The 25,594-nt window shown below is 42.5% G+C and overlaps 1 protein-coding gene across 1 annotated transcript in view; it reads left to right on the top strand.

Annotated features, from left to right (window-relative positions):
- The window catches only part of LOC308080095 (transient receptor potential cation channel subfamily M member 4-like), a 72,832-nt gene that overhangs the window by 30,043 nt on the left and 17,195 nt on the right, over window positions 1-25,594 (top strand). Inside the window, exons 11-18 of the mRNA XM_080421838.1 lie at window positions 8,237-8,293; window positions 9,659-9,787; window positions 11,527-11,656; window positions 16,416-16,558; window positions 19,873-20,205; window positions 20,620-20,741; window positions 20,891-21,023; window positions 21,564-21,738. Of these exons, the coding sequence (XP_080277964.1) occupies window positions 8,237-8,293; window positions 9,659-9,787; window positions 11,527-11,656; window positions 16,416-16,558; window positions 19,873-20,205; window positions 20,620-20,741; window positions 20,891-21,023; window positions 21,564-21,738 (1,222 nt within the window). The remainder of the gene's footprint in view (window positions 1-8,236; window positions 8,294-9,658; window positions 9,788-11,526; window positions 11,657-16,415; window positions 16,559-19,872; window positions 20,206-20,619; window positions 20,742-20,890; window positions 21,024-21,563; window positions 21,739-25,594) is intronic.

The following is a 25,594-nucleotide window of genomic DNA, read 5'->3' as shown; positions in this document are numbered from 1 at the left end:
TTGGCGAATAGTGACAAATCCCTAAACCGGAAGTTCATGGAATGCATTGAAGTCGACGGCTCCTTGTCACTATTTCCAGCTACATGAACCACGTGACCGACGCTGTTTCTGACCCCTCATTGGCGCAACTCTCTAATAGAAGGCTCTGAGTTGAACCACCCCCTGTATCTTTAAAACTATAGCCTACACATGAGTTCTCATGTGACCTTAAAATCAGGACACACCCATCATTTCCACCTGGCTGTGAAGTTGAGAGACACATGGGCAAAGTGATAAGCATATTTCTACACAAAAAAGTGTTTTTTGCTGGTCAAAGTAAATTTTTTACTTTTCTCATATAATGATTTTTATTTTAAAGCAAATGTACCCAGTTCTAAACTTAAATATCATGCATGTTGGTGATATTCCAATGTATAAAACCATGTGAATCATTTAGCTAAAGATTAGCCTGAAGCATTAAGCTAGCCAGGTTAGGTCAAAATGGTGGCCATGGGGCAAGATGAACCAAATGCCTTGGGGTAAATTGAGCCAATTATCCTAATATTAATCACTATTCATATTTATATATGTCTTTGCTTCTCAAATTATGCTGTATGACCTTTCATTTGGATGAATACACTCATTTAAGAGAAGTTTTCAATATTGTATTAACAATTGCAAATATTAAAAGGTTCTGAATAACAAACTTTATTTAATCGGTTTTATATTGTTTAAATACCATTAAGAAAATAAATAAGACTATTTGCAAAAGGGAAATGTGTTATTAAATTATTGTTGATACGTGAATACATTATTTGTTCAAGTTTAAACTTGAAAATGCAAAATATCATATGGGTAAATTTACCCCTTGACTTGGATCAACTTACCCCTTACCTGGGGAAAGTTGCACCACATGACCACTTTTTTTTGAGAACCCATATTTTTACAACCATTTGTCATAGATGCACACTCATTATTACAATTGATAGAAGACATCTTCAAGTTTTAGTAGATGTTTAGATTTTACTTCCATCTCATTTTTCCTTCCCTAGAGGTCAACATAAGTAAAAAGTGGTTCATCTTACCCCGTTCTCCCCTATATTAAAACAATTAAATAAGCCCCCCCTGCAACGTTTCCTTTTTGCCACACATATACACTTCATGGAGTACATTTTTTTGTACCGAATTAACCGAATTAAAGTAATAAAAAACGGAAATAAAAGGGGAATAACCGCGAAAAACCGCGAAATAAAAGGGGAAAAACCGCGGGCGCGAACTGGTCACTGGTCACAAATGCGCGTGCATGTGTGACCAGTAGGGTTCCCAAAGCGAATCCAGGCCATTTACACCACTGGATATAATTGTGTATCGTCTGCATAACAGTGGAAATGTATAGAGTGTTTCCTAATTATCTCACCTAAAGGAAGCATATATAGAGTAAATAGTATTGGTCCAAGTACAGAGCCTTGTGGGACTCCGTATTTAACCTTTTCACGTAATGAAGGTGTATCGTTAACGCTTACAAACTGAAATCTGTCAGACAGATAAGACTCAAACCAGTTCAATGCAGCACCCTTAAAGGGACTACACCATGAATTAATAATAATAATAATAATAATAATATAAAAAATTATAATAATATTTAATATCATATTGTTTATGTCCCTCAAACGTTTTTCAAAAGGTTTGAGCCTAAATCAAGCCTCAGATACTCATTCCAACTAACTTCTCTCTGGCTTATAAAGCACTTTCACCTGCAATACCACATTGTCCTGTTTGGCACGGGGCGCTATTGAGCCAGTTTGTATGCATGTTATCTCCTGGTTCTGTGTGGAAAAATAAAAAAAATAATAATAAGAAAAAAATATATATATATATTTTTTTTTTTTTTTTTTTGGAACTGAAAATCGGGAGGAATTGTTCCCTGACGTGACGTAGGCACAGGGACCAAATCAGTTTGGCCTGTTTTTAGACCAATTTACAGAAAACCCCATATTTGCTGTGAAAGCCTGAGTGTTCAAACTGGGGTATTTTTGAGGATAGAAGAGAGGTAGGGGAGACCAAAAACACACAAAAAAGAAGAAAAGGTTAAAATTCATGGTGTAGTCCCTTTAATGCCAACCAAATGCTCTAGTCTCTGCAACAAAATATGGTGATCAATAGTATCAAATGCAGCACTGAGGTCCAACAAAACCAGTACAGAGAGAAGGTTGTTATCTGATGCAATCAGGAGGTCATTTGCGACCTTCACCAATGCCGTCTCAGTGCTATGGTTTGCTCTGAATCCTGACTGAAAAGCTTCAAATAGCTTGTTGTTGTAAAAAGTCACATAACTGCTTGGCGACTGCTTTCTCAAGGATTTTAGAGAGAAATGGAAGGTTCGATATAGGTCTATAGCTAGCCAAAATGCCTGAGTCGAGAGTAGGCTTCTTGAGGAGAGGTTTGATGACAGCTACCTTAAAGGACTGTGGTACGTAGCCCGTCACCAGAGACATATTGATCATATCGAGTAGGGATGCACCAACCGGGGTCAGGACCTCTTTAAGTAATATAGTTGGGACTGGATCCAAGAGACAGGTCGTTGGTTTGGAAGATGTGATCATTAAAGTAAATTCGGAGAGCTCGACCGGAGAGAAACTGTCCAAATATACACTATGTCGTACAGCCACTTCTGAGGATAGTACATCGGAGGGTGGTCCAGTAGGGGCTGAGAGTAGTAGGTTATCAATACTATCTCCGATAGTATTTATCTTACCATTGAAAAAATCCATGAAATCATTGCTGCTAAGGGATATAGGAATACGTGGATCAGTAGAGTCATGACTTTTTGTCAATTTGGCTAGAGTGTCAAAAAGGAACCTATGGTTGTTTTTGTTTTCCTCTATTAAGGATGAATAGTAGGTGGCTCTGGCATTGCGCCATATCCTTTCAAGCTTACGTGACGTTCGCTTGAGATTTTTTGTTCCAGAGTTATACCATGGGGCTAGCCTCGGTTGCTTTATTACCCTCTTTCTTAAATAGTCCGGAGGATAGAGACGAAAATCGTTCACTTTTTCATAAAAGCATGAAACTTGGTACACTTGTACAGTTTGGGCCCCTGAACATTTTCAGATATGGAGCCATCGCAAAAACGCTCCCTGGTGGCCACGGTGGCCATTTTACTTTACACCATAACCAAATAATGTATTTTGCATCATATCTCCTGAACCATACATGATAAGACAGTATATATGATGTCTACTATGTTTTGATGGTCAAGGATTACAATGATATCATGTACAATATCACAAACTGTTCAGGTGAATAGTTAATGGTCAATTCAGTGATGTTGTGAGAAGGAAATCACAGTATTTTATGTCTGTTGCATTATGTTGTGTAGAGTTTTAGAAACATAAGCCTTTGGTTCATTGCCCCTGCTAAAACAGTGACTAAAAGAACGGAACAATATTAAATATGACAATAACAAATTAGCATAAACATAATGTGTCACAGACAAAGATTTTATTTCAGAAAAAAAATGTTTTACTGTTGTGTGTCCTCCTTGGTACACTGCTCTTTTGAGGTGCTGCACCAGTGCATCCCTAGTTGGGGGTATTTGCTCCATCCCTTTTCCTTTTTTTGTGAATAACTCCAGACGATTTATGTTTAGTTGGCTGCTGGTGCGATCATAGAGGAGAATTGTGAAGCGTTCCACAATGGAAATGACTTCCTCTGGAATTTGTTTTGGAGCCTTTGACAAAGCCACGAAGGCCTCTGTTGCCATGTCATAGGCATTCCAGGTTTCCCAGGCTTTCTTCTTGCCCCTGGTTGCAAATGCAGATACTGTGTCACAGCCAGTGAAGGCATGGAACACAGGAAGGGCCTTGGATTTGTCAGGACCCAGAGTCTTGGCAATCTCATGGGCAGGAATATGTCTGAAGTTCTTGCCAGTCCCAAATGCCAACCATAGCTCCTCAATAGTGATGAGCGGGTCGACCCGTAACCCGCGGGACCCGCGGGTCAACCCGCGGCGCGGGTGGGTCGAGTCAGGATTTCAGAGGAAATTATGCGGGCTACGGGTGAGCGGGTCAGCCGCTCTCACACGCAAAAAAAAAAAAAAAAACCTATTTTGAACAACATGCTTGTTTATTCAGCCCATGACAATGTTGTGCTACTGTAGACATTTAAAGGGACTTTGGGTACTTAAAAGAGCGCTATATAATATATATTTATATTCCCACCGCGGGTCGCGGGGCGGGTTGAGCCATAGATTTATATGGGGTCGCGGGTCGCGGGTTGAGGCGGGTTGGGTTCCGTGGCGGGTTGGGGCGGGGCGGGTCATGAAAAAACCTGACCCGCACATCACTACTCCTCAATGTTCAGCTCTGACAGATGTGCAATGGCTAGGACCACAACATCTGTGCGCGGAGGGATCTTCTTGAACCCCTTTCTTGCAGCATCTGCGGCATGGAGTAGCATCCTTGTATCTGCCTCTTCATGTGTGCAATGAGCAATCAGATCTGTTTCTTGAGGGTGAGATGATAGAACATTGGGTCCGCAAGTGGAAACAACTTGTTTGGTAGTTGACATTTCCATAAGGTTCTTGGCCAGAAAGTGAAAGAGCTCTGTTTTATTTTCGTCCACTCTTAGGAAGCTTTTCCAGTTGGTTGGTATCTTGATTTTTCCATCCACTCTTGTTCGTGTCCCCTTTCCCCTCTTCTGTCTTGTCTGGGACTTTAAGCTGTTAACTTCATAGCAGTCCCATACAACATCCACTCTGTTGGCACTTTAAAGTTTCGCATTGATATAAGGTATGAAGATCTTGCTGGAAAACTCATCAAAGGTCTTAACTTTGTCTGGTTTCAGCATGTTGATGACTGCTGACCCGTCTAGTATTTGGACCTCGCTGTCTGGGGCATTGTTTCGTGAGGCACTATCAGGCACACTGCGTATACTGTTTTCTAGGCAACTTAACAGATCAGCCTTGTTTCCAAAGCGTAGTCCACCATGAAGGGAGAGTGCTGGAGGGTAGGCCTGATTTTCGTATTTGAAGAAGTTTTCTACGTTCCCATCACGGGTCTGACAGGCGATGTAGAGTTTGGAAAACAGTGCACAGTCATTTTTCAGTGATTTTTCAGTGAGTTTTGACTTGGACTGTCTTCTTATTGGAGCGGTTTTAAAAAGAGGGAGCTTGTTTGTCTTTAAAGGGGCAGTGATGGGTTTCGTGCCCTGTATCCTTTCTGCAACAAAGAGTTGGTACTGCTCTTGGCCCATCTTCTCTGCAACCCGAACAGCATCCACCACAGTTTGGTCTGCTAATTCTCTAGAGTCCAGCTTCAGAAGGTCGCTGCTGTCCTCTGTGAAAAGCTTTCCCATTTCCTCAATCACATCAACTAATGCATTCACATGGCTTTTGAATTTCATCTGGACACTTTTGTTCTGTTCATGATGTCTGTTGTCAGAGACACCCACACTGCTGAACTCCATGGCATGGCCACTAGGGGACGTTTTTGCGATGGCTCCATATCTGAAAATGTTCGGGGTCCCAAACTGTACAAGAGTACCAAGTTTCATACTTTCATGGAAAAGTGAAAGACTTTTGGACAAAAGCACCGGACTACCTCACACAATCCCTGAATTGACCATTAACTATTCACCTGAACAGTTTATGATGTTGTACATGATATTATTGTTATCAATTACCATCAAAACATAGGTGTAGACATCACCTATTCTGTATTATCATCTTTGGTTCAGGAGTTATGATGCAAAATACATTATTTGGAGATGGCGGAGAGTAAAATGGCCACCAGGGGGCGTATTTGCGATGGCTCCATATCTGAAAATGTTCAGGGCCCCAAACTGTACAAGTGTACCAAGTTTCATGCTTTTATGAAAAAGTGAACGATTCACCTAAAATCTCGTCTCTATCCTCCGGACTAAAAGGAGCAACATAGTCAAGCGTTGTCTGAAGGGAGCCTGTGACACTATCAACAAGGTGATCGACCTGAGAGGGGCTATAAGTATAGAGATCTTCAATTGTGTTGGAATATACTGAGTTGATGGCTGATGGTATTGCCTCCTTAAATTTGCCCACAGCACTATCGGATAGATTTCTACCAAAGACATTTTTGTCCAATGGTGAGTAATCAATTAATGTAAAATCAAAAGTTATTAAATAGTGGTCGGAAAGGTTCTCATTATATGGGAAGACTATGAGATGTTCAATTTCAAGACCAAAACAAGGTCGAGGGTATGGTTGAACTTGTGAGTAGGTGTATCTACACACTGAGAGAAACCGATTGACTCAATTAATGTAATGAACGCTTTACTGAGGCTATCGGTTACTACATCCACATGGATATTCATGTCGGCAGCCAAAATGATTCTATCAGAGTCTAGGACTAGGCGTGATAGAAACTCTGAGAATTCAGATAGAAATTCAGTGTAGGCCCCAGGAGGGTGGTACACTGTAACAAATAATAAAGGCTGTAATGATTTCCAGCTTGGGTGTGAAAGAGTGAGAACCAGACTTTCAAACGTTTTGTAAGTCAGCCTGGGTCTGGGGCTGACTATTAAGCTTGAGTTGAATATGGCTGCAACTCCACCTCCTATCTGGCTGGTCTCTCGAGGAATATGAGCATTTGTGTGACTTGGTGGGGTGGCTGTATTTAGACAGACGTATTCTTGCTCACCCAGCCATGTTTCGGTAAGACAATGTAGATCAAGATGGTTGTCTGATATGAGTTCATTTACCAATACACCTTTATAGCGTAGAGATCTAATGTTCAGGAGTCCACATTTAATCATTTTGTTTTGTGGCACTACTGCATACATTTTGATCTGTGCCAAGTTTTTATGCATAGCTCCTCGAACCCTTGGTTTCATATGCCTAGGGGGTCGAGTAGTTTCAATTGTTCTGATTTGTAGGGTAGGTGGCTGCTCTGGTGGAAGCACAGAGAAGCGTGTAGGACTGCAACTCTGCTTCCTGGTCCCAACTCTGGGTGGTCATAATTTATTGATGAACTCGTCTATATTTCTAGAGATGAGAGCCGCACCATCCCAGGTTGGATGTATGCAGTCTCTCCCCATCAGACCAGTTTTCCCCTTGAAAGTTTGCCAATGATTTATAAAGCCCACGTTATTATCTGGACACCACCTTGATAACCAGCGGTTGAATGAAGACATACGGCTGTACATCTCATCACCAATCATATTTGGCAGGCCAGGGGACCAGAGAAAACTACGGAGTCCGACATTGTCTTTGCGTATGTGCACACTGACTCAACATTTATCTTTGTGATCTCTGATCTCTTAAGTCGTGTGTCATTGCCACCGCAGTGAATTACAATTGTATCATAACGTTTATGTTTACTTTTAGCCAGCATTTTTAAATCTGATTTGATGTCGCCCGCTCTGGCCCCGCATTTACATTTGACTATGGTCCCTGGTGTCACTAACTTCACGTTTCTCATTATAGAACTACCAATAACCAGAGTTGTATTCTCAGTGACACGCGGAGGGGGCGTGTCACAGAGTGGGGCTGACGTCTCACTGCTAAACTCAACGGGTGTAGCAGCGAGTGGGGAAAATCTGTTTGAAACATGAAGTGGTTGGTGTCCCGTGTGCTTTTGTTTATTACTACGCTTACGACCAGGAGCAGTCGCCCAGCCGTCTTAGGTCGTAGGGTGAGTGTGGGGACTATGATCAGTCTGGTAATGTCCCCCTGTTCCCTGTTGCACAGGAGCAGAGGCTAGGCTAAAGTGAGCACCGCTAGCTATGGTCCAGCAGACAGAGCCTCTCCTGCTGCGCTGCAAACACACTGCACTTGTTACATACATCCGTACATCCAATAAAGTCGTCGGAGTTGTAACTATACATGTGGCATACAGCACAGGAGAGAGGATGAGAACGAGACGGGAACCCGGGGGGGAAGGAGTGAGAAGCCATAGCCCAGCAGCCCAAGGTAGCCGCTAAGCTAAAGCTAGGCTAATTGTAAAGCCAACAACCAACGGCAAAGTTAGTCCCTTAGCTAGACAATCAGCCCAAGCAGCGATAAAGTCGCCACACAGTAGAGAGATAGGGTAGTAGTTAGCAGTGATAGTGTGTGTTCAAATCACAATACAATAATATCAACGTTAGCGTCTTGCGCAGCTCAACGATATACATCTCGCTAGCTCAGACAGTACAGGAAGTGGCGTAACACGCTTACCGTCGGGGCTATGTCAGGGTTGCTTCTGATGATGATGGAGGTTTGTCTTATGCTCTGTCTCTCCAGGTGTCAGGTGTCTTGAAGAAGTTAATGGGTGATGTGAAGCCGTTCTACTTAACTGCTGTGGGTATAGGATACTTCAACTCTGACAAAGAGGCTCTGAATGTATTCTTCTGAATATATAATACTGTTATGTTCTTTTATCTAATCTTTAAATATTCAGCCTCTACTGTGCTGCAATATTTCAAGGATCTGTGAAACTTTCTTTTCTTTTTTTTTTATCAAATCAAATAACTGGTTTCTTCAGTTAAATCAGTAATATACATCAAACAAATAATAACCCTGGAGCCTATATCACAAAAGAAGAATGAAGACATCCAGGATTTAACCCTAGAACACTAACGTTGGGTGATTTTTATGTGACAATCATGACAAACATGGGAGACGACACACAGGATTAAATGAAAACTTATTTTATTTGTAACTACATAAAATACATAGATGATACTTAATAATTATAATGTGGTGTGAATAGTCAGTTGGATCAGTAGCGTAGTGTGTGTGTGTGTATGTATGGATGTGTGAAAATGTAGTGTATGTGCAGAAACAAAGTAGTTAGAAACCAACTCAAAGGAACCAAAAGCTAACAGTGTTTCCTGTGAGGAGAGAGAGACAGAATGACCTTGACCAGCCTGTTTAAATACTTCAGAGGACGATTGGAGTCAGGTGTGCCTCGTCCTCTATAGGCCACACCCCTGCAGGCTGGTCCCCTCCTCCTACACATGAACAGTCCTCTATAGGCCACACCCCTGCAGGCTGGTCCCCTCCTCCTACACATGAGAGACCAATAGAATCATACCAAAACAACACCACACATAATCAGTGGGATGGGTCATCACATGTCTGAGGTGGGTGGGTCCTTGGGTTCCTTCAAGCTGCTCAGTGACATCATAGAAAGCAGGCTTGTTTCCCTGCCCCCGTCCCTGGTTTTTGGGTGATTGGGTGATTTGAAGGAAGTTATGCAAATGATCTGTACTACGGAGAGACACGCTGTATTGTTGACTGCCTATATTATTGTTCATAGAAGTGCAAGCTCATAGTAGTTTCCATTGTCTAAATAGAGCCTACTATCTATGCTATTCAAGTACATTTGCGTCTCTCAAATCTTAAATGAAAAATTACATTCACAATTTTCAGTTTTCTCAGATAATTCAGTAGAAGCACAATTAACATTAACATGAATGTTTTTATTCTCTAGGTCTTGATTTAAGGACTAACACTATATCAAACTCTGTAAGAATGTATTTGAATACAACCATAATATAAACCTAATTTGAAACAATCCCAGCTTGGGCCTGGCATCTGGCATTTTGTTTTAAATTACAAAAGGACTATCCTTTTTTTGTCAGAGTTGGTATGGTTGACTTTAATGGTTTAAAGCATATCTCTCATTTCCTCTTCATAGTTCTGTTCTTCTCTCCATCTCAGAGTGCCAAAGAGCTGCTGAAAGGAGAACGTTCATACAGGAACGACCTCTGTGAACCCCCCTGGTTTCATCTCTTCATCTGGGCTGTCCTACAGAACAACAGTGACATGGCTGTCTTCTTCTGGGAGAAGGAGGTAAAACACCTGATGCTCATAGAAGGCTGGAGTATTTTTTGGGCGGTGAAACCGCCCCTATAAGTGAGGTTTGGAAATTTGTACAATTATCCTGCGCTGTGATTGGCCAAAAATTTACCCCGCCTAACCCTGCACCGTGATTGGCCAATCACAATCTATTCAGGACTGTGATTGGCCAGTGTCACATGACACATGTGCATAGCCCTATATAAGAAACCATAACTTATTTATCTTTTGTACATGATTGGTTGACTCCATTCAGTATTGTGATTAGCTAGCAAGACACATGCTGTGATTGGCTAGTGATACATATGACGAAACTAATCTAAAACCACTGTGATGTGACACTAGTATATTACTTAGATACTGTCCATTTCGTGAGAACAGTAAAGAAGAACTCAAAGATCACTATGGCTGAAATGAGAAAAGGGAAAACCGATATTGAGAAGAAAATAGAAAGTCTTCCTAGAAGTGGCCCTTTCAGATCAAAGCATATATCAGAAAAGGTTAAAGATGGAATTGTGACAAAGCACAGATCTGGCCAAGGTTACAGAAGAATTTCAGGTAAACTTAAGATTTCTAAGAACACAGTTACCAACATAATCCATAAATGTAAGAGACGAGCCTTGGTGGGAAACGTAAAGAAGAACCCAAAAATCACTATGTTTGAAATGGGAAAAGAGGAAAAGGATAAAATGAAAATGGTAAGATCAAAGGGTATTCCAGAAGAGCTCAAAGACAGAATTGTGGCAAAGCACAGATCTGGCCAAACTTACAAAAGAATTGCCGCTGCAGTTTAGATTTCTGAGAACACAGTATCCAAGATAATCGGTAAATGGAATATGTTTGAGAAAAGCAAGAGTCTTCCTAGAAGTGGTGATTTGGCCAAAGGACTTACACAACAACAGAGGCTAAAAAACTTCAAAACCACTGTCAAATATGGCCCAATATTTCCATGTTGCTCTTGTGAACAAATGATGTTTGACAAAGGAGTTTCCATCATTGATGGTTTTTTAACCATTGTACATCGGAATATGACTTTCATAAAGAGTGTTTCAATAAATGTATTTATTTTTTGTACATGATTGGTTGACTCCATTCAGTATTGTGATTAGCTAGCAAGACACCGCCCACTTCACACAGGGTGTGATTTTTGATTTACATGTACATTTATAAGTTTGTAGCGTGTCTGTAACCAGCCCTCTGTCACTGTGTATCTCTGTCCCTTTGTCCCTCTGTCCATCTGTCTCTCTGTCCGTCTGTCTGTATCTGTCCCTCTGTCTCTCTGTCCATCTGTCTCTCTGTCCATCTGTCTCTCTGTCCATCTGTCTGTATCTGTCCCTCTATCTCTCTGTCCATCTGTCTCTCTGTCCATCTGTCTCTCTGTCCATCTGTCTGTATCTGTCCCTCTGTCTCTTTGTCCATCTGTCTGTATCTGTCCATCTGTCTCTCTGTCCATCTGTCCATCTGTCTCTCTGTCCATCTGTCTGTATCTGTCCCTCTGTCTCTTTGTCCATCTGTCTGTATCTGTCCATCTGTCTGTATCTGTCCCTCTGTCTCTCTGTCCATCTGTCTGTATCTGTCCCTCTGTCTTTCTGTCCATCTGTCTGTATCTGTCCCTCTGTCTCTCTGTCCATCTGTCTGTATCTGTCCCTCTGTCTCTCTGTCCATCTGTCCCTCTGTCTCTCTGTCCATCTGTCTGTATCTGTCCATCTGTCTCTCTGTCCATCTCCCAGGCAGAGGAGTCAGTGCTGAATGCTCTGAGTGCTTGTAAGATGCTTAGAGAGATGTCAAAGACGGTATATGGGACAAAGACCAAACTTTCCATGAAAGAGACGGCACAGAAGTTTGAGAATCTGGCACATGGTGAGACCTTGAATAAATCATCAAACTGAAGTTTTTAAGTTGCCCCCCCCCCCCCCCCGATCGGGTAGGCTTTGACTTTTTACAGGGTCCAGTTCTGAATTGCAGCCACCTGTAAGTGCTCTTTTAGAGCAGTTTTGAAGGAGAGTAAGGATTCACACTGTTGGTAGGGTGTTCCACATTTTGGTGGCATAGCAGTAGATCAAATTTAACCCCTTGTTTGAGCCAAATCTGGATTGAACGTGATTTGTGGAGCTCCCTCTGGTGTTGTTTGAGCCAAATCTGGATTGAACGTGATTTGTGGAGCTCCCTCTGGTGTTGTGATTGTGGACGTCTTTGACGTTTGTGAAGACAGGTACATGGGTGTCTTTGTGGTTGTTACGCCCGGCGCAACAAAAAAGTGGACTCCCTCCTTCCAAGTCAAACAGCCAGACCACACAGGTTTAGAATCCCTAGAATTAAGGATTTATTTCATAATTTAAGATAAAAGTCATTTACACATTACGTCAGGGTGGGATCATAAAAGCATCACTACAAAACAGAGGACAAACTAGTAACACAAAAGCCCTCACCCACCCCTACACACACAGATCTGTAACCAATAAACATTATAACAACAATACAGAACGCTGGTGTTTGGAGGCTGGCTAGAAAGAAGACGTCTGAATGCTGGTGCCAGCCATGCTTTATAGATGAGCCCATCGTCATCGTCACCAATCACCAGCCTGGCTCCACCTATTAGTTACTCAGTCACCTGAGTCACCATGTGACACACACACACACACACACACACACACACACACACACACACACACACACACACACACACACACACACACACACACACACACACACACACACACACACACACACACACACACACACACACACGATTCAATTTCAATTCAATTTTCAATTCAATTTTATTAAAGTCACAACAAGTTGTCTCAAGACACTTTACATGTAGAGAAGAGACCCGACAGTCCCATCCTGAGCAAGCAATTTTTCGACAGTGGCAATGAAAAACTCCCTCTTAACTGGAAGAAACGTCAGGCAGACCCTAGGCTCTAGGGTGGCGGCCTTCTGCCTCGACCGTGTCGGGGGGAAAAAAGAGGGAGAGACAGAGGAGAGACATAAAGAGATACAAGTAGTAACAATAACAATAGTAGCAAATATAATAGTGTAAGATAGTATATGGTAATATAATATAGTACAGCAATAATGTGTATGCAGTATATAATGGTATAATATAAGAATGTTAAGATAGTATACAGTATAGTGTAGTGTAGTGGTATAGTGTAGTGTAGTAGAAATCCACGGTCGTGCTCCATGGAGAGGCCCGGTCCGCAGTCACAGTCTTGAGCCGCAGCTTGGGGTCCGTAGTGACAGTCCATGGAACTGCGACGTGGGAGATAAAAGAAACTCCGGGGAGCGGGTCCCCGGGTGTAGAATTAGTGGCAGGCCTTACTAGAGCGTGAATCCGTACAGGGTTAATTACGATTGCACCAATGGGACACAAACCCACACAACCAAAAGGGAGGACGAGAAGAGAGAGGACGAGAGGAGAGGGAGGGAGAGGGGAGAGAGGATGACTATAGGGTGACTGAGTCTATACACTTTGGCTATAGGCTTTATCATAGAGAAAGGTTTTTAATCTAGTCTTAAATATACAGAGTGTGTCTGCTTCACGGACTGAGACTGGGAGAAGGTTCCACAGCTGAGGTGCCTGAAACTTAAATACTCTTCCTCCTGTTCTAGCTTTTTGGGGGTTTCCTGGAGCCGTAAGCATTTTTTCATACTGTGGACGCAATAGTGTTCTGGCTGGTTTATAGGGCTCGATGAGTTCTTTGAGATATACTGGTGCCTGTCCATTGAGAGCCTTGTATGTGAGGAGGAGAACTTTAAACTCTATTCTGTATTTAACCGGGAGCCAGTGCAAAGAGGCCAATGAAGGAGTGATATGATCTCTTCTTCTGGTTCCTGTCAGTATGCGCGCAGCGGCATTCTGGACTAGCTGTAGGCTATTTAGGGACTTACTTGGGCAGCCTGATAATAAAGCGTTGCAATAGTCCAGCCTAGAAGTAACAAATGCGTGAACAAGTTTTTCTGCATCATTTTGGGACAGAATGTGCCTAACTTTTGCAATATTACGCAGGTGAAAAAAGGCATTTCTTGAAATTTGTTTTATGTGGGACTGAAGGGACATATCTTGGTCAGATGTGACTCCCAGATTCTTTACAGTGGCCCTGGAGGTCAAGGTAATACCATCTAGTGTAAAATTCTCATCGGCTAATTTATCTCTGAGGTGCTTAGGGCCAAGTACAATAACTTCAGTTTTGTCCGAGTTGAGGAGTAGGTAATTACGGGTCATCCAACTCTTGATGTCTATAGGACATGCTTGAAGTTTAGCCAGTTGATCTGTTTCATCTGGCTTCATCGATAGATATAATTGTGTATCGTCTGCATAACAGTGGAAATGTATAGAGTGTTTCCTAATTATCTCACCTAAAGGAAGCATATATAGAGTAAATAGTATTGGTCCAAGTACAGAGCCTTGTGGGACTCCGTATTTAACCTTTTCACGTAATGAAGGTGTATCGTTAACGCTTACAAACTGAAATCTGTCGGACAGATAAGACTCAAACCAGTTCAATGCAGCACCCTTAATGCCAACCAAATGCTCTAGTCTCTGCAACAAAATATGGTGATCAATAGTATCAAATGCAGCACTGAGGTCCAACAAAACCAGTACAGAGAGAAGGTTGTTATCTGATGCAATCAGGAGGTCATTTGTGACCTTCACCAATGCCGTCTCAGTGCTATGGTGTGCTCTGAATCCTGACTGAAAAGCTTCAAATAGCTTGTTACAGAAGGAGCGAGTGCATTCTCCGGCAGCGGCAACAGCCGCGGAACGTCCGCGGAACTTCCGGTGGAGGAGCGGCAGCTCCCGGCAGTGACTGCCGGCGGTGGAGCGTCAGCTGCCGGCGGAGCAGCGGAACTGCCGCGGAAACTGCCGGTGGAGGAGCGGCAGTCGCGGAACTGCCGGTGGAGGAGCGGCAGTCAACTTATTTTTCCGCCGATAAAGTATAGTTTTGGACCATGACGGAGCCGCGCCGAATCAGCAGACCTTGAGGCCAAGGAGTCGCGCCCGAGCGCCTCCAGGCGCGAGTGCCCGCGACGACCGGCCGATGGTCTGCTATTCGACTAAGCGGCGTCCGAGTTATGTACCGATAGGCACAGAATCGTAAATAATATTAGTGGGGACTGCGTTACACAAACGCAGCACACTCCCAAAGCTGACGCCACCGGCAGCTCCAGCCGCCGCCGCCGCCGCCACCGGCAGCAGCCGCTGCCGGAAAATGCACTCGCTGTCCCTCGCTTGTTATGTAAAAAGTCACATAACTGCTTGGCGACTGCTCTCTCAAGGATTTTAGAGAGAAATGGAAGGTTCGATATAGGTCTATAGTTAGCCAAAATGCCTGAGTCGAGAGTAGGCTTCTTGAGGAGAGGTTTGATGACAGCTACCTTAAAGGACTGTGGTACGTAGCCCGTCACCAGAGACATATTAATCATATCGAGTAGGGATGCACCAACCGGGGTCAGGACCTCTTTAAAGGGATTTTCACTTTCAAAAAAACTTTTGGTGATTTTATCGTCTACTCAGGCTTTTGTGAGCCCCCAGATAGTTTTTAAGTTGCTTGATTCAGTATTTAGTTATTAGATATTAATTGTATCAGACACGCCCCCTTCCTATACAAACCCATTGTAACTTCAAACTCTTTTTAACATGTTAGATTAATCAAAAACACTCGTCCTTGGTTCTGGTGACTCATACCGCCCCCCGTGTTTTTTCAATTCCTTTTTTCATTTATTTTTAATATTTCTTTTGGAAAATGAAAAAAATATATACAATACAAAAATAAAATAAAATAAATGAAAAAAATCTCGGAAAAACACGGCCCCCTAACGCATTAGAAGAGCAGGGTGAGTCACCAGAACCAAGGACGGGTGTTTTTGATGAATCTAACATGGTTAAAATGGAGTTTGAAGTTACAATGGGTTTGTATAGGAAGGGGGCGTGTCTGATCAAATTAATATCAAATATCTAAATACTGAATCGAGCAACTTAAAAACTATCTGGGGGGCTCACAAAGGCTTGAGTAGATGATAAAATCACCAAAAAAAAATTTGAAAGTGAAATATCCCTTTAAGTAATCTAGTTGGGATTGTATCCAAGAGACAGGTCGTTGGTTTGGAAGATGTGATCATTATAGTAAATTCGGAGAGCTCGACCGGAGAGAAACTGTCCGAATATACACTATATCTCTGATAGTATTGATACCATTGAAAAAAATCATGAAATCATTGCTGCTAAGGGATATAGGAATACGTGGGTCAGTAGAGTCATGACCTTTTGTCAGCTTGGCTAGAATGTCAAAAAGGAACCTATGGTTGTTTTTGTTTTCCTCTATTAGGGATGAATAGTAGGTGGCTCTGGCACTTCCTATATATTTTAAGGCTGTTTTGCCAGGCTATACAGGATTCTTTCTGTTTGGTTGAACGCCATATCCTTTCAAGCTTACGTGACGTTCGCTTGAGATTTTTTTCAAGCGAACGTCACACACACACACACACACACACACACACACACACACACACACACACACACACACACACACACACACACACACACACACACACACACACACACACACCTACATACATAATGCTTTAATTGTGTGTCTTGTATTTTTCACCTCAGGTGTGTTGGGTTCATGTTGCCAGAGCGATGAGATGAAGTCCTTCAATTTGCTCAACACAGAGTCTCCAGTCTGGGGAACAAACTGCTTCCAGATGGCCATATCTGCTGAATCACTCCTCTTCTTCAACCATGATGGATTAGAGGTTGGTCCTTCTCTGACTGGCTGGTGGCCCACAAAAAAGGTTCTATGTTCCCCAATTACCCTCTCAAAAAATGTTCCCCGGATTCAGTTTCCCCACTCAATTAAAAAAAGGTTCTATGTTCCCTGTTTACCTAAGAAAGGGTTCTGTGCTCCTCGTTAACAAAAAAGGTTCTATGTTCCCTGCTCAACAAACAAAAGGTTCTATGTTCCCTGTTTACCTAAAAAAGGTTCTATGCTCCCCGTTGACAAAAAAAGGTTCTATGTTCAAGATCAAGAACTACAGACCGGTTTCCCTTCTACCCTTCCTATCTAAAACTCTTGAACGTGCTGTCTTCAAACAACTGTCCTCGTACCTCCACCAGAACAACCTCCTGGACTCCCACCAGTCTGGGTTCAAAGTAGGTCACTCGACCGAGACTGCCCTCCTGGCAGTGACGGAGTCGCTCCATGCCGCTAGAGCGAACTCTCTCTCCTCCGTCCTGATACTCCTGGACCTGTCCGCAGTGTTCGACACAGTGAACCATCAGATCTTCCTCTCCACCCTTGAGGGGATGGTGTCTCAGGCTCTGCACTCTCCCTGTTTGCATCCTACCTGACGGGTCGCTCCTACCAGGTGATGCTGAGAGGATCTGTGTCAGAACCACACAGGCTCACTACTGGGGTTCCCCAAGGCTCGGTTCTGGGTCCTCTTCTTTTCTCTCTCTACACTACATCTCTTGGTGCTGTCATCCACTCCCATGACTTTTCCTACCACTGCTATGCCGATTACACCCAGCTGATCCTCTCATTCCCCCCCTCTGACACACAAGTGGAGGTACGTATTGCTGCTTGTCTGGCTGACATCTCGGAGTGGATGTCGACACACCACTTGAAGCTCAACCTGGACAAGACCGAGCTGATGTTCCTCCCGGGGAAGGGCTGTCCACACCGAGACATGGCCATCACCATTGATAATGCTGTGGTGACGTCAACTCGGACTGCGAAGAATCTGGGTGTGACCCTGGACGATCAACTGTCGTTCTCGGCAAACATTGCATCAGTGACACGGTCCTGCAGACTCCTCCTCTACAACATCAGGAGGATTCGCCCCTTCCTCACGGAGAAGGCAGCCCAGGTGCTCATCCAGGCTCTTGTCATCTCCCGCCTGGACTACTGCAACTGCCTCCTTGCTGGTGCTCCGGCATCTGCCATCAGACCTCTGGAGCTTGTTCAGAAAGCTGCGGCTCGTCTGGTGTTCAACCGCCCCAAGTTCTCCCACACAACTATCCTTCTCCGTTCTCTACACTGGCTCCCCGTAGCGGCTCGCATCCAGTTTAAAACCCTAGTGCTAGCCTATAGGGCAGTGAAAGGAACAGCTTCTTCTTACCTCCGGGCTATGGTCGATGCTTACACCCCTGCCCGACCACTTCGGTCGGCCACCTCGGGGCGACTGATTGCCTCGTCGCTCAGGGTCCTTCTGGCCGATTTACACGGTCACGACTTTTTTCTGTTCTGGCCCCACAGTGGTGGAATGAACTCCCCACTGATGTCAGGACAGCAGAGTCACTGCCCATTTTTCACCGCAGGCTGAAAACCCACCTCTTCAGGAAACACTACCCTTCCTCTTCGCCTTGCCTACTTGTTGTTAACTAGTTGTACGAACTCTTGTTTTATTGTTTTATTGGATCTTGTTTATTTGATACACTTATTTGTTTTAGCTCTTGCTCATTTAGATTTTCTTATTTTGTCTCATCTGTTTAAGACAGTAGGTAGCTGATATATTGCACTTTTACTTTAGCGCCAGGTATATTCTTGGTTTCTTGTTTTAAAAGAGAAATGCACTTAATGCTTCTGGTGATTAGTAGTTTTGTTCCCTACCTATGTTGAATGCACTTATTGTAAGTCGCTTTGGGTAAAAGCGTCTGCTAAATGACTGTAATGTAATGTATGTTCACTGCTCAACAATGAAAAGGCTGTATGTTCCCCGTTTATCCTAAAAAAAAGGTTAAGTTCCCCGTTTACATCTCTTAACCCACACAACAGAATATAATAATGGGGATAAATTACTATCAGAAACTTACCCTAAGGGGCCCCGCCACCCTTGGTTCCCCGGCAGCCATCTTAGTGGTATAGATCACCTCTAGGCAGACAGACTCCCCTTTTCTATTGACTGACTACCAGCCGCTCCCTCCCTGGTATAAGTGTGTGTGTAAATGTGTGTGTGCTTAATTGGTGTGTGTGTGTGTGTGTGTGTGTGTGTGTGTGTGTGTGTGTGTGTGTGTGTGTGTGTGTGTGTGTGTGTGTGTGTGTGTGTGTGTGTGTGTGTGTGTGTGTGTGTGTGTGTGTGTGTGTGTGTGTGTGTGTGTGTGTGTGTGTGTGTGTGTGTGTGTGTGTGTGTGTCCAGTCATTTTGGGGCATTAACTAGAAGTTGAAGGATAAATCAAGTCTGATAATGATGTGCCGTGCATGTTCACATCATGTATACTTTACTTTACTTAACATTTTGGACAAAATAGCCAATTTTACTTGGAGGTGCCCAGATGTCCCTAGAGCCCACCTATCTGTATCCTGTAGTATAGCTGAATAGGATGGGGTAGGACTACGCTTCTGTATTTTAACATAAGTCATAAGGGTGGTAGCCTACATGGAGAAGCAAATATTTTCTGTGTTACTCAGTGTAAAAAGGTTGAGAACCATTTATTAATTTCAAGATTTGGGTCGACTACTTGCATGATTCGTCACATCATAGTTTGGAAACCAATCCTGGGCCAGTTTTAAGACGTGTGTTTGGTGGGGATCTTTTAAGTTTAATAGCCTTGGGGTACAATTGGCTTTGCATAGAAACATACGGTAAAAATACTTTTTACTTTTACTCATAAAAGTACATTTCAGAGCCTGTACTTTTTTACTTTTACTCAAGTAATTATTTGAATGAGCACTTCTATTTTTACCAAAGTAGTTTTTTACACAAGTAATTGTACTTCTACTCGAGTACAGAATGTCAGCACTTTTCCCATCTCTGCTTGTATTTACATTTTATGAATACAATGTTTTCAAGCTATTAATGGTTTCAATCTATTTGTGGGTTATCTGACTGATAACGAAAGAGTTCCAAAGTCTTTCCCACTTTACTGAGAAGACAGACTGTCCGAATAAGTTCTTGTGCATGGGACTGTTTTCACCTGCAAAACTAATTATCCCCTTTAGCTCTGAGAAATGGTTTTGGAATAAACTGTAGCTTATGTAAATCAAATGAGATACAGTCGTTAAATTACAGTAATCTGTGTGTTACATTAACACAGACATGACTAAAAAACTGACCGTTGTGCTTCACAGTTCATTCTGTCTAGGGTTTGGTGGGGTTGTGCCTACACATGGTGGAGATTCCTTCTCGGCCTTCTCTTCGCCTGTGCGGCTCCATTATCTGCCGTTGTGATGAACAAAATCATCTACACCCCAATGATGAATTTCCTTTTCAGCCTTCTCCTCCCCTGCTTGGCTCCAGCCTGTGTCTTTGTGTGGAATGCAGTGATGTACATCCTCTTCCTCTTCCTGTTTGCCTACATGCTGCTGGTGGACTTTAAGCCACCGCCCCCTAGTGGGCCGTCCATCAGTGAATACGTGCTGTACTTCTGGGTGTTCACCTTCTTCTGTGAGGAGATCCGACAGGTGAGTGGAAGGAGATGCTCTCTCTCTTATTGCATTTCCTGTGTATAATAAATAAACAAAAAATTATAAAATAACAAAACCTGCCTTTATTTGTCAAATATTCACCATTATAATCAGAATATAAGTATGTTTGCATATAATGGCTACAGAAAATGCAGTATAAAGACCATCTAAAACTGCTGTTTAGGTATTTAATTTAGCTTATGACTATTTTTGAATCTTCATATTATATATTTTTGTCCACATTGTTGCGGAGGCTCCATGTAAAATAATTTCACTACCTGAAATGTTGCCACAGCTGTAATGTAAGTACATGTGGCAAATATTGTCCTCTTACAGCTGATTGTCTATCAACTGTAATCTATCAACATCAAATTCATGCAGTTTGAATTTGATGTGTTTAATTATTTCCAGGCATTCTCTGTGGGCTACCAGTACATGACTTTCTGCCAGAAGATGAGGCTTTACTGGCAGGATTTCTGGAACAGGTGTGACCTCATTGCCATCATTCTGTTCATTATTGGTCTCATCTGCAGGTTGGTACAGACATTTTTCCATTATTAGTTACTATAGTACTTGAAGTAAATAGAGAGTTATTAGAAATACAGAAACCGTGATAATAATCATCAAATCATAAACATAGGAGTTTGATTAAAATGTGTTTTCTTCTGCTCGCGTGCTTCAGGATGTTCGAGCGGTCCTATGAGTTTGGACGATGTGTCCTGAGTATCGACTACATGGTCTTCACACTCCGTCTCATTCACATCTCTGCTGTTCACAAACAGATGGGACCAAAAATCATCATTGTTGGCAAGATGGTAAGATATAAGACATGATATTAATGCTGTTTTATTACACGGTTTGTTTGAATGTTTGATTGTGATTGGTCAATCACTGAATCCAGTGGTTATTTTTTAATAATGAATGACCTCTGAACTCAATAACAGACCGCTGTCTAATCAAAGACTCAGAACACCTGCGGCACTGCATGATTTTGTGCCGTATCCAACATGGCAGCCATGTAAACAAACACACCATGTCATTTACATCTAAACATTACTCTCAAGAATGTATTTGAAAACATTTGAAGCGAGAAATAGACAAAGCAGCAACCGAAAATGTATTCTGTTTTATCAAAACTACCCGTTGCACTGGACACACCTGGCATAATTTAATGTAATACTCTCATTACCATAAACAATGAAATACTTAGTTTTGTTGTTACTTGTGGGTAAATGTATTCATTTCTTTATTAAGTAGCCGTGTAATAAGTGGGATAATCAATGGGGAGAAGGTCATTATTGAGAAATAAATACATATTATAATGAACACAACATGTCTTGTTTCTCACTGTTCAGATGAAAGATGTCGCCTTCTTCCTCTTCTTCCTGGGGGTATGGCTTATGGCATATGGAGTAGCCAATCAGGCGCTGCTCTATTCCTACGATCCCAACCCAGAACGTATCTTCCGTCGAGTGTTCTACAGACCTTACCTCTACATCTTTGGAGATATGAATCTTCAAGAAATAGATGGTGTGTGTGTGTGTGTGTGTGTGTGTGTGTGTGTGTGTGTGTGTGTGTGTGTGTGTGTGTGTGTGTGTGTGTGTGTGTGTGTGTGTGTGTGTGTGTGTGTGTGTGTGTGTGTGTGTGTGTGTGTGTGTGTGTGTGCGTGTGCAATGCAATGAAAAAAGCATTACATTTCAGTTCAAAGTTGAACTGGTTAGTAGGCTCCACAGCTCTGTTTAAAGGAGAATTTTGGACTAAGGTTTTCTTACCTTTTCTATGAAGTTATGATATCTTAGGATGAATGGTACAGTAGAAAAATGTCATAACTCCATCTCGGGTCCGGGTCCCGGCAGTAGAGAGAGAGCAAGCTGCATCAACAGTGAAACGTTATAAAATATTTTGATCTAAACGCACAGCAAGCAGCACACCCAGCAACACTGTTGTTGTTCATATGTGTGTGTAGTTAATAAAGCGCAGAAGCTTTTTTTTATTGTCTCCGCCAGGCCGAAAGGTATGGCGAGAGAGTATATTTTTCCCCCTGTCTGTCCGTCCGTGTGTCCGTGTGTCCGTGTGTCCGTGTGTCCGTCCGTCCATCTGTGACCAGCTAATCTCCGGCACCGTTGTCTTGATCGCAGCGAAACTGTGCACACACACTCCCTGGATGCCAATTCAGAACCTCTGCCCCAAATTTTTCTCATGGGCCTTTTATAGCGCCACCAGGAGGCCGATTTGTGCAACAAACAATCCTACAGATTTTGTCCAAAAATCACGCAAATCGGTACACAGTATCTCTATAGTCATTAAACGAAATGGGTCATTCAGATTTCTCATATTCCATCTTGATTGGCTAAAAATGTCATCCAAAGTTTGCAGGAGTGCTCCGTTTTGAACAAAATGCCTCAAATCATGAACACAGCGTGCAATTTCCGTGAAATTTTGCACGCCATTTGAACATTTTCAAATCAGCCTCATGGTGTCGCTATAACAGGCCAATTCGTGTTTTTACCTATAACTGCACCGATTTGTGTAAAACTTTGTATGCACACTCCCTAGAGGTCAAGGAAAAACCTTTGCACTGCATTTTTCACATCTGCCTTTTATAGTGCCACCAGGAGGCCGACTTATGTAAAACACATTATTTTATACTACTCCTTCCAATTTTATCCAAATGTCACGCAAATTGGTACACATGATCTCTATAGTCATGTGATCACGACGGATATGTTTGATTTTTCATATTCCATACTGATTGGCTAAGATTGACATCTAAAGTTTGCATTATTGGCTTGTTTTGAACAAAATTCCGCAAATCATGAACGCACCGTCCGATTGCGGTCAAACTTTGCACGCACATTCACACTATGTTGAGGAACAAATGCCACCCTTTTAACATTGGCCTGTTATAGCACCACCAGCAGGTCTAATTTAGCGAAACAAATGCTTTTAACAAAATGCCTCAAATCATGAATGCAGTCAGTGTCCGATTGTCGTGCAAGGCCTAAGAAGAAATGGCACCCTTTTCACGTTGGCCTATTATAGCGCCACCAGGAGGCCACAATAGCCTACCTGACCTGGCGGAGACCTGTGCTCTGAGGAGCACTTTTTCTAGTTACAAATGATTTCAATCAATTGCATCGGCAAGAACCCACAGCTGTGGATCGTTAGCACTGTGTGCTTCAGTGACACAACTGATCAGTGGAAAGGGATTTTATACAGTGAAGTTGTCCCTTCTCTTGCACGTACAGTATAGGTTGGAATAAAACATGAAGAAAATTGATTTAACCATTTCACTGATGCAAACATGGGATGACCTACAGTCATGAAATATTTGTCTCAAGGACCCATTTTGAAAAACACTTAAATTCATATTCCTTCTAAGATATCTGAGCAATGCACAAAACTTCCTACACATGATCCATGTGTAACATGGTTAATAATGACCAGCAGATGCAGATGCTCTGGCGGCTTTGGGTGGGAATGCCTATTTCTCGACGATGGACTTGACATCTGGCTATTACAATGTGGAGGTACATGAAGAGGATCGGAAGTTCACGGCGTTCACCTCGCCGTTTGGGCTATACGAGTACAATAGACTTCCTCAGGGCTTATGCAATAGCCCAGCCACATTTATGAGAATGATGCTGAGCATATTCGGCGACCAGAATTTCCTAAGCCTTCTCTGTTACCTCGACGATGTGCTGGTCTTTGCTCCCAGTGAGGAGGTGGGGCTGCAACGGCTGGAGATGGTTTTCAGTCGCTTGAAGCAGCACAATTTTAAACTGGCACAGAAGAAATGCCACTTCCTGGAGAAGTCTGTGAGGTTCTTGGGCCATATAGTCAGTGAAGCTGGTATTGCCACAGATCCTGAAAAGGTCCGGGCCATTACCGAGATGACGGAAGAGGATCTCATGTAGGACAATTCAGATGTGCCCTCTCAGTCCAAAATCAGGTCTTTTCTGGGAATGGTGGTCTACTATCAAGGATATATAGAAGGCTGTTCAGCCATTGCCAAGCCTTTGTTTATGTTGACCACTGGACCCAAGGCTCCACGCCATGGAAAAGGGAGAGCGAAACGGAAAGTAATGAGAAAGCTATCTGCATCGGATATTGACCAATCTGTAAAATCCCAGTGATAGAAATGTTTGTACGTCAGAAAATGAAGCCTCCATGAGCCAATGAATATTGTAGAGAGCGTTGGTTTCCACAAAAACTAAAATAGCACAAATGCTTTCCTGTAATAATACCACATAACTTTGTTTGTTTATCAGCAGACACAAGCAAAGGTTGAAACTCAATTACTGGCCCATGACAACCCGATGGGGGCGTTAGAGAGCTCATGCTAAACCCTTAAATTCCTACTCTTCATAGGATATTTGAATAAACTGCATGAAAATTAGGGCTGTACATTTCTTGCTTTTTTCCCTCTAAAAATGTTGATCAAATAGCCATTTCCTGCAAGTCTGATTAAACTTATGGCAGGACTTACTCCTTTTTTTACTCGTTTTTTTCCTCTGCTTTAAGTCGGTTCCATACTACACTACCGTGTACAGAAATATGTTTTGCCCTTAAATCTACAAAGCAAAATCTAATTTTACTAGAGAGACTAGACAGTAAAACAATCAGGGGAAAGCCAACATATAAAGGTTCAATGCCATTCTGACTAGATTATTTTCAGCTGTTTGATGTTCAGTTTGAATCTGTTTCAGGGTGCTACTGTACCATGTAATAGAGGCATATCAAACTAAAGCTGTATTAAAACTGACACTAACAATTGCAGGATTTCTTTATTCAAAGATTTGGTGGACCACCTTGTTTATAACTCTGTCAATCACAACCAAAGTATTTAACCTGTTTTTCAATCAAAGTGTCTTGTACTATAATACTGACCTCTAAGGTGGTATTAATTAGAGCACCTCTGATGACAATATTAGAATATGAAGTTGATTGTCCACATGCTGTCGTGTTGTGCTGCTTCGTCCCCTTATTATTACGGGGCCAGGCTGTGCAGAGCAAGGCTCCGTTTTGTTATTACGGGGCCAGAGCTCAGGCACTGAGCTGGGCCCTGTTTTAAGATTGGCATTATTACGCTTCTTCTGCCACTTTTCGCAGTTCTGGCTGAACCGTGCGGTCGCTTTTTACTAAACTCGGCCATATGGTAGATGGTCATGAAAAACTATCAAGAAATAATTCTCACAATCTTTCGTCAAAAGGTGGCGCTATAGCACTCAATTGAAAATGCCAAATTTGAACACCCTTACCCTCTGACTTTTGACCTCTGACCTTTAGATCTCCAACCATTTTGAATTATATGAAAAACAGTCATTGGCTCATAACTTCTGCATTTTTTCACTTATGGAAAATCCGCTACTAACGTTTTGTCGGC

This window comes from Gymnoscopelus braueri, assembly GCF_963280865.1.
Source record: "Gymnoscopelus braueri genome assembly, chromosome: 23".
NCBI classification, from domain to species: domain Eukaryota; kingdom Metazoa; phylum Chordata; class Actinopteri; order Myctophiformes; family Myctophidae; genus Gymnoscopelus; species Gymnoscopelus braueri.
This window is presented reverse-complemented; position numbering and strand designations above follow the sequence as displayed.